Source organism: Ochotona curzoniae, unplaced genomic scaffold (genome assembly GCF_017591425.1).
Source record: "Ochotona curzoniae isolate NIBS_2020 unplaced genomic scaffold, NIBS_Ocur_1.0 contig_1014, whole genome shotgun sequence".
NCBI classification, from domain to species: Eukaryota; Metazoa; Chordata; class Mammalia; order Lagomorpha; family Ochotonidae; genus Ochotona; species Ochotona curzoniae.
Genome location: NW_024464920.1, coordinates 4,279,251 through 4,288,368, shown reverse-complemented (window position 1 = coordinate 4,288,368; position 9,118 = coordinate 4,279,251). Strand labels below are relative to the sequence as shown.

Genomic DNA, 9,118 nt, shown 5'->3' with positions numbered 1-9,118 from the left:
TTAGGCCTTGGAACCAGATGGATTTCAGTTAGTGGGATGGCAGAACAAAGACGTCGGTGTGAGAAAAGACCCGACATACTTGATGGTTCCCTGTGCTGGTGCTGGCAGTAATGGGCCTAGGCCTGTGGCTGTAGGAAAAGGCAGGCTTTATTTGACTGGGGTTTCTGGGGGAGGCACAGGTGCTGGGCGCTGGGCCAGGGTGGCACGAGCCATGCTCAGGGCACCCTCTCGGGTGCGGTGCCCGCCAATGAAGCCACTGGCATGCACAAAGACGCAGCCAGGGATCCCACTGACCTGGTCCAGGGCTTCGTCCCGAAGACCCCGCCATGGCTCTGGCAGGGGCAACCTATGAGCAAACAGAAAGAGGGTGCAGGTAAGAGTGAGTGAAGGCCAGAGGGCATTGCAAGAGAGGCACAGGGTTGGGTCAGCCTGAAGTCCGTAGTGGGGGAGGGGCTCCCTGGTGCCTCACCGGCTTTGGAACGAGTGGAGCTCCTTGGGCACACACTGAACCCGCCACTGCCCAGCCTGGTCAGTGTAGATAACAAAGGCAATGGCTCCTGGTGGGCACAGCTCTGACTCCAGCTGATACAGATGCTCCTTCCAGGGACAACCACCTTTGGCCAGTTCCACTATCTCCCCACTGGGGTCCACCTGAGAGGAAAGCGGAGTGTGCACAGGGGCTCCTGCTAAGCAGCAGCCTCAGACCCCAGAGGCCCAGGTTTTCTTCCCAGGTGAGTGTACCTGGAAGCGCTGTGCCAGCGCCTCTTCCACCAGGGCCCGGGCAGGCAGCCAGCTGTGCTGGTAGAAGTCCAGTCGCTGAAGAAACTCCTCCTGAACCAGCTCCATTGCACGCTGGAAGCCTGCCTGTGACAGCCGCAACTGTAGCCGGCCCGCCAGCCCAGCAGGTACCCCTGTGTCCAGGCCCTCCTGGGGCTCCCTCGTGTGGGTCTAGGGCCCTCTCACCCAGGGATCCTCCTTACCTCAGTGTCTTGGTTGGGTTGGTTCCAGGTGGGATTAAGTCGAGCCACCCTGGCACTCAGGTTCGTGGTGAGCGCATAGCGAGGCTCCCCCTCCCACTGCAAGATCCCATTGTCCACCGCGTCCACCTCTTCCACGAAGTTCTCATACATCTAAGGTGGCAGCAGGGGCAGGGGTCTGGAAGCTGCTGAAGGCCGTGGGGAGCTGCCCCCCAGAATTCAAGGCCACAGTCATGCACGTAAGCCTCACACTGGACCAAGGAGGATCTCTGGACAGTAATGGAATGAGGGAAAGAAGCTGTGGGGTTCAGTGGTTTGTTTGAGGTCAGAGAGCTGGTGGTGGGGTGGGACAGAAATCCAGATCACCCAATTTCCAGTCCCATGCTCACGCCATGAAGCCCAGGCCCAGCATGTGCTGACTTCAAAAAGACTGTCTCAAGGCCTAGAGGGTCGTGGTGGGGACAGCTGCCTATGACTAAGTGAGGCTAAGTTGCCAGCTGGGCTGAGGAAACTATTCGGGGACCTCACTGCCAAGTGCACGAGGGGCAAAACAACATCCAGAGCTGGGCTATGGGGCTGTGGGTGCCAGGGATGGTCCCCAGTGTGTGCCCCATGATAGCAGCAGCTGCTGCAGCTCTTATACAGCTCCTCCTCCCGGTTCATTCCCCAAATGGCTTCAATGGCCAGGCTGAAGCCAGGAGCCAGGAGCTCCATCCAAATGTCTCCCACGGGTTCAGGGTCCCGGCTGCTTGTGCCATCACCTGCTACCTGGGCAGGTGCATTAGCAGAAGTTGGATCAGAAGCGTAGTAGTTGGGACTTGGACTGGCTAGACATCAAAAGTGGTGCTTAACCCGCTGTGTCCCCATGCCAGCCCTGTTGGAGCGACTGAGCCTGAAGAAATGGTAAGATAGCATTTTAAAGAGTTTTGGAGGGCCTGGTGCTGTGTTCTAGTGGCTAAAGTCCTCGCCTTGAACGCACTGGGATCCCATATGGGCGCCGGTTCTAATCCTGGCAGCTTCACTTCCCATCCAGCTCCCTACTTGTGGCCTGGGAAAGCAGTTGAGGATGGCCCAAAGCCTTGGGACCCTGCGCCCACATGGGAGATCTGGAAGAGGTTCCTGGTTCCTGGCTTCAGATCGGCACAGTTCCAGCCATTGCAGCCACTTGTGGAGTGAATCATTGGACGGAAGATCTTCCTCTCTCTATATCTGACTTTGTAATAAAAAAAAAATCTTAAAAAAAATTTGGGGGTCACAGCCAGTAAGGGATGCTAGTTTTTATGCATACCACCCTACAGAGCAGGCCCCCAGGTTCCACGTATGCTATTATAGAAAACGTGCAATTCTCAGGAAGAAGGGAAAAGGAACCCTTCTAGGCTAGGCAGCTGTGTGTTTTGGACCCCAAACTGATGCTTGATTGAAACATGGCACAAGGAGGTAGGCCTCATAGTATAGTGGGTTAAGCTGCTGCCCGGGACTCAGCTACCCTTGCTTCCAGCCCTGCTAGCTGGGCCCTTGACATACATGTGGGAGACCTGGACTGAGTTCAGAAGCCTGGCTCCTGGCTTCTGTTTGGGCCAGGTCAGTGCAGGGAGAGCACCTGGGGAGTGAATCAGCAGATGGAAGAGCTGCCTCTCTAATAAGTCAAGCTTTTAAAAATAACACAAAACATGACCAAATTGGGTACTTGAAAGCTTCTAACCCAAGCTGCTCACATTTCTCGGCTTGGGAGTACATGAATGCTGTCACGTGGGTTAGAGGGCAGGGAAGCTAAGGTCACAGCAGTGCCAGGACCAACGGCAGGGGACACTCTGGGCATCAAAGCCTCCAAGATGAGCTGCTGCGGGTCAGCCACCAATCACTGCAGGGCTTAATGGGCATCCTTCAACGCTTAGGGCAGCCACAGCCTCCAGGCCGGACACTTCTGGCCGCTTTTCTATGCCAAGGAAGAAAGCCCCAGGAAGTGTGGCTTTCTGGTTTTGCAAACCCTCACTGTGAGCTTCTTCTGCTCTCTCAGCCACGCCAGGGTGCTGCTGGGGAGCCCGGCCCTGCCCCATAACCCGGGCCTAAGTGCTGGCAAAGTGCCTCCTGCTGGTGTCTGGTGGTCTCCCACACCCACCTTGTCATAGAGGACTCCCACCACGCTGTCCTCTTCATCAGCGCCCAGCAGCTGGGCCAGCAGCTTGTGGCCGAAGTGCAGATAGACGAGTCCCGCGCTGCTCAGCTTGGTCTGCCATGGCTTCCCGGGGCACAGCGAGCTCATGCTCTCTGTGAAAGACCTGGGGGGCATAGGGGAACCCAGGTGAACCCACTGCGTGTGCAGGGGTGGGGGGATGGGGAGTGCTGTAGGAGCTGGGAGGAAGCCCCTTTGGGAAGGCTGGGGCCGGGCCCTGAAAAATAAGTATTAAAAAAATTTAGATAAGTTGGGAGGGCAGGAAGGGGCCAGACTGTGGCAGGCTCTGGAGACAGTATTCTGGAGTTTTCCTGTGGGTTGTGGAAAGCCATTGGAGGGTGCACAGCTGGCCTGAAGATGACCTGCAGTGGGAGGAGGGGGCAGAAAGGAGTGAGGGATGCCAGGGAAGGAGAAGCCACAGCAGGAGCTTCTAAATACCAGGCCAGCTGGCAATCCCCCAGGGAGCGCACTGATGCTTACTAACCAGTTTTATTACTGCAGACCGAGTATCTGCAAACAAATATCATGTTCACAAGGGATAAAATACAAAAGGAGACAACTGGTGAGATTAGGTTGAAAAAGAAATGGAACCAAATACCTTGCAGATGCCAACAGATATGTACTGAGCCACACGTAAGAACGCGTGCGCAGGGGCACTTGTGCAGCAGCTAGGTTGCTGCCTGGGACTGGCCACATCCCGTATTCGCAGTCCCTGGTTTGGGTCCTGACTCCATTTCTGATCAGCTGCTTGCTAATGCACACCCTGAGAGGCAGCCGAACACAAACCAGTGCCCAAATGGGGTCCTGATGCTTGCAAGGTAAAGATTTAGCCATCGAACCATCGTGTCGGACCCCAACTTTTAAAATTTAGTTGGTGCTGGGCCCGGCGCGGTGGCGCAAGTGGTTAAAGGTCCTCGCCTTGCACGCCCGGGATCCCATATGGGCGCTGGTTCTAATCCCGGCAGTCCCGCTTCCCTTCCAGCTCCCTGCCTGTGGCATGGGAAAGCAGTCGAGGACGGCCCAAGGCTTTGGGAACCTGCACTCGCGTGGGAGACCCGGAAGAGGCTCCTGGCTTCAGATCGGCATAGCATTGACCGTTGCGCTCACTTGGGGAGTGAATCATCGGACGGAAGATCTTCCTCTCTGTCTCTCCTCTCTGTATATCCGCCTTTCCAATAAAAAAACAATAAAAATAAATCTTAAAAAAAAAAAATTTAGTTGGTGCTGAACAGGTTAAATATGGTTTCCAGGTAAATTTCCAAGTCTATCATGATTTATCGCTGCTTCCTTTTTGTTCATTTTTATTTAAAAAACAAGACAGACAGACAGACACAGGTCTCCCACACCAGATGGCAGGACCCAGGTATTTAAGCCAGCCCCCTGCCTCCCAGCGTATGCCTTAGCAGGAAGCCAAAGGCAGGGAGCCGGGAGCAAAGGCAGGTTGGGACCAGGGCCGCGGCCCTTCGCAATGGGACGTGGGTGTCCGCAGCAGCGTTGGGAACTGCATGCCCTGGCCAGCTCCTACTTTCTTCCCTTTCAAGATGGAAGAGGCTGGAGCACAAGAGCTAGGCTGTGGGGAAGGAAAAGTGGGCGCTGACTGGATAGACTGGGAAGAGGGAGGGAGGTGTGTCTGGAGCAGGCAATGGAGGCGGGGCACGTGAGAAGCGAGTTCAGTTGCCCTGGAGAGGAGGCGGGGAGGGAAAAGGCCACGTCCACCTGCGACGGCGACCCGCGCCACCGGCCACACACAGTGGGCAGGGGTCCTCGGGCACCCACCTCTGGTGGTGATCGTATCGGTGTCTCCGAGGGTCGTACTCGCCGCCCACGTCCACCACGACGTCACACGCGGCCAGCTGCTCAGGGTCCCGCGTCCGCACGATTTCGGCCTCCTGGGGGAGAGCGCACGAGGTCACGGCGGGGGTGGGGGTGACCAGCGGCCGGGGGCGCGGGCCAGGTGCCCGGGCGACCGCACCTGGTACTCGGGCAGCAGGCGGAGCAGCGCGCACGCCAGCGCCTCGTCGCAGTGGAAGGTGCCATTGTGCGTGCCGATGCGTGGCGGGGCCATGGGGCTGCAGCGGGGGTGCTTGGCGGGGTGCAGCATGCGGCGCCCGGCGCGGGACGGCGGCCGCCACAGCAGCGCGAGACCGCCCAGCAGGCGTCGGCTCATGCGGCTTCCCCGACCCGGAGGCGGAAGGGCCGCTCGGCTTCCGCTCGCCGCGGTTCCCACGACAACGGGCTGCTAGCCGGGACGCCGGATCCTTCAGCTCCTCCTAGTGCCCGGGGTGAGGCCTCCCACCTCCCATCACCTCATCACCAGTTCCTGGCCTGATGCAACAAGATCGCCAACATTCTACCAAGCGGACACATTTATTCACATTAAACACGAGCCCGTCCCCGCCTCCTCCCGCCGCTCCCCGCGAACCACACCCCCAAAGTCCTGGGGAGCCTTCCCCACGCTCCGCAAGAAATCTCTCAGGCTTTGGCCGTGGCCTGGGCTGCCCCCAGAGCTGTGAGTTGCTGGATCTTCTGGCTCATCATTTCCATGACAGCTGTGGGGAGTGGAGCGGGGAGGAAAGGCGAGTCAGATGCTGCCCGGATGCTACTTGGGAGCAACTTAAGGGTGGGTGTCGGCGCCTGACTGCAGTGACCCCCGCCTGGATGTGGCCCAGGGGACCCGGCCACTGTTGGACTGCTTGCTTTCCCCCACCCCCGGTTCTTTAGAGACCTGACAGGGCCTGGGGTCAGGGGGCAATGGGCGGGGCCTACCCTGCTTCATGGCATGCTTCTCCTGTAGGGCGGGCTGGATTTTCTCCATCTGCTTGGTGAGGAAGTCAATTTTCCTCTTGAAGAAGTCTTTGGCGTCCTCAGCTGTCTGTAGGATCAGAGGGGAACCAGGGGCTCAATGGAGACCCTGTGCTATGGTGCCACACTGTCCATCCTGCACGGCCCCACAGGGCTCCTGGGTGCTCCACTCTACCCCCAGCCCCGCTCACCTTCTCCACGTAGTAGCCAGTTCCCACGTCGATGAGCACGTGTTCCACGTCGTGCAGTTTGCCAGGGACGTACATCTGAGAGGCAAGCGCTAAGGGGGAAACTAGCCTGGCATGAGCCACCCGTCCCCAGTAAACCAACTGTCAGCTTTTAAGGTTGTCTTAGGCTAAGAAAAGCCACAAGCATGGAATAATCCGGAGGCTTTAGAAATACGACTGTAATGGGCCTAGCTCAGTAGCCTAGCAGCTAAAGTCCTCGCCTGGCACACGCCAGGATCCCATATGGGTGCTGGTTCATGTCCTGGCGGCCCTGCTTCCCATCCAGCTCCCTGCTTGTGGCCTGGGAAAGCAGTTAAGGGCAGTCGAAAGCCTTGGGACCCTGCACCCGTGTGGGATACCCGGAAGAAGTTCCTGGATCCTGGCTTCGGACCGGCACAGCATCGGCCGTTGTGCTCACTTGGGGAGTGAATCGGATGGAAGATCTTCCTCTCTGTCTCTCCTCCTCTCTGTATATCTGACTTTCCAATAAATAAATAAATCTTTTTAAAAAATAAATAAATGTCTTGAAAAAATATATACCCGTTAACCCCACAAGGGAGCTCTAAGCAGTCCTTGTAATTGTTCTCCATGGTCCCCTCTGCAAAGCCTGGATGTAGTGATGGCCTGCTCCTGCCCCAGGAGTCAAGAGAGGCTTGCGTGGGCAATTCTCTGGCTGCAATACCAGGATCCCATATGGGTGCCAGTTCCACTTCCCATCCAGCTCCTTGCTCGTGGCCTGGGAAAGCAGTGGAGGATGACCCAAAGCTTTGTGATCCTGCACCTGGGTGGGAGACCTATAAGCAGCTCTTGGCTCCTGACTATCCCAGCTGTGGCCAGCTGTGGCCATCTGGGGAATGAACCAGCGGTGGAAATTTGCTCTGTGTCCCTCCCTTTCTCCGTAACTCTTTTACAGTCCCAAGCCCAGCTTTTCTCCATATTCTCATCCTATTTCAATTCTACCTACTCTGAGCCTCACAGAACAGTGGCAGGGTGTTGCTCCCTGGCCAGGACTATACCGGAATCCCCAGAGGTCTGCAGTAAGCCAAACTCCCAGCCCAGCCAGGAGAGAGCGGGAGGGAAAGGGAGCAGGCGGCGTGGAAAGGATACAGAACTTGTCAGCGGGACGAGTAATTCTTTCCCTGTGAAAGCAAGCACGACAAGCCGCTTGGGGAGGGCAGGCCTGGGGCGGGGGGCTCCCGCCGCTCCCCGGGCTGCCCTCCCTCGCCGGCCCCGTACCCTCGTTGCTCTTGTTCAGCACATTCAGACAGTCCTTGGCCTCCACGTACTTGGTCTGGACCACCTTGAGCTGGGCGATGGACGTGGACAAGAACTCCACCTCCTGCACAGGACAGTGGAGCGGGGTGAGGATGGGGGGACCGACAGGGAGAAACCCGAGGGAGCGGACAGGGTGAGAACCAGGGGCCTAGAGGGTCGCGAAGGAAGAGTGGACAGTGGGGCGGGGTGAGGACCGGGGCAGGTCCTGGGATCGGACAGGGGTTTCGTCGGGAAAACGGCTCCAACTGGAAAGAAATTGGAGCTGGGGCGTGAGCGAGTACGCGCGAGAGACGGGACGTGTTGCGCGCCACAGATGCTTCTCGGGGCTCATCCGCACCTGATCCAGCTGGTTCTTAAGCATCTCTAGCTGTGGCAGGTTCAGCTCCGTGATGTTCACCGACTGCGCCATGTTGGGAAGGACCAAGAGGAAGTCGGCGGGGCGAGTGACGCTCTAGCCGTCCCCCGCGCGTCTCTGTGGAGTGCCCGGAGGCCTTGCGGCGCTCTAGCCGTCTCCTGGCATCTCTATGACCCGCACGGGAGGGCGGGGCTGGAGCTCAGCGCAGGTTCACCTCGTGGGAGGAGTTAAATCTGCAAAATTAGCCTAGCGCTGTTAAGTTGTAGCAAGTCACAATTCTTGCTCTTAGGGAAATTAAAAACCCTCAAGGGCTCCGGGCACAATCACAATGGTGCAAGACAGTCTGTGAACTTGATCCTTGTCTAGGAGCAGCAGCATGAAAATGGTGTTTAGAAGAACTGGTGTTGTGGCATGGTGAGTTAAGCAGGGCGGGTATGCCATATGAGTGCAAGTTCGAGTCCCAGCTCCTCTACTTCCAGCCCAGCTCCCTGCTAACGTGCCCGGAAAAGCAGCCGAGGATGGTCCACTTATTTCACTTCTCAAATGCCAGCAATGAATGGTCGGGTCCCGGTCCTTACCTGGACGGGTGGTAGCAATAGCGACTCCCTCCCAAAGTCGAAATTTGCAGTGAACTGGAGTCAAGAGCCAGGGATGGGAATTGAACCCACGCCTTCCAAGGTGGGGTACAAGACTGTTGCCTGCTTCTCAGGGTTAGCACTGTGACATAGTGGGTTAGGCAGCCACCATCCCAAGGCAGGTTTCAGTCCTGCCTGCTCTACTTCTGATCCAGTTCCCTGTGGACATGCTTGGGAAAGCAGTGGGAATTGAGGTCAGGTCTGAAGTCACCCCAGATGAGGTTTCTTGGGGGACTCCCCAGTTAGATGACTGGATTAAAATCCCAGCCACCAGGAAAATCACAAGGTATGTGGAAAACATTGAAGTGTATGTATTGGCACTGGGCCTCCTGTCACTGATGCTTGTGCCACGGACAGCATGCTTAGATGCACTTGGGGGGCATGACAGCCAGTGCATCTAGGCTAGCAGAGGGTGGCCTGTATATTCTCAACAGTGAATGGAAAGCTGAACAGGTGGCACCACTGTCCCGGCCAAGCCTTGCAGCCTGTTCCTGGGTCTGTGGATGCACTAAAGTAGACTTTGTTAACTCTGGTGGATTTTCTCAACAAAACCTGTAACATCTCAGAGCTGTCAAAACTACTCAAGTAACACCCCCAGAACATTCTTCTCCACATGAGGGTCTCTAAGGCATCATCAAACTACTATCCCTCATTCCCAGGTGCTGACAGTGTGG

General features: G+C 57.1%; 2 protein-coding genes across 4 annotated transcripts; both read right to left on the bottom strand.

The window, feature by feature from the left end:
- Positions 1 to 134: 134 nt before the first annotated feature.
- MYG1 (MYG1 exonuclease) lies at positions 135 to 5,270 on the bottom strand. Of its 2 annotated transcripts, none has more exons than XM_040989177.1 (7): positions 5,123 to 5,270; positions 4,927 to 5,039; positions 3,097 to 3,256; positions 981 to 1,130; positions 742 to 864; positions 470 to 651; positions 135 to 346 (listed from the first exon to the last, which is right to left on the bottom strand). In XM_040989177.1, exons 1-7 carry the CDS (start codon positions 5,249 to 5,251, stop codon positions 148 to 150), a joined length of 1,056 nt encoding a protein of 351 aa, XP_040845111.1. In that variant the 5' UTR covers positions 5,252 to 5,270; the 3' UTR covers positions 135 to 147. The 2 variants fall into 2 exon arrangements, with proteins under 2 accessions (XP_040845111.1, XP_040845120.1); XM_040989186.1 differs by having other exon boundaries at positions 3,118 to 3,256.
- A 231-nt stretch (positions 5,271 to 5,501) lies between these two features.
- Positions 5,502 to 7,921, bottom strand: PFDN5 (prefoldin subunit 5). Of its 2 annotated transcripts, XM_040989169.1 has the most exons (6): positions 7,792 to 7,921; positions 7,416 to 7,518; positions 7,287 to 7,318; positions 6,144 to 6,218; positions 5,917 to 6,022; positions 5,502 to 5,699 (listed from the first exon to the last, which is right to left on the bottom strand). In XM_040989169.1, exons 1-6 carry the CDS (start codon positions 7,861 to 7,863, stop codon positions 5,623 to 5,625), a joined length of 465 nt encoding a protein of 154 aa, XP_040845103.1. In that variant the 5' UTR covers positions 7,864 to 7,921; the 3' UTR covers positions 5,502 to 5,622. The 2 variants fall into 2 exon arrangements, with proteins under 2 accessions (XP_040845103.1, XP_040845108.1); XM_040989174.1 differs by lacking the exons at positions 7,287 to 7,318; positions 7,416 to 7,518 and having other exon boundaries at positions 7,792 to 7,878.
- Between the last annotated feature and the right edge of the window lie 1,197 nt (positions 7,922 to 9,118).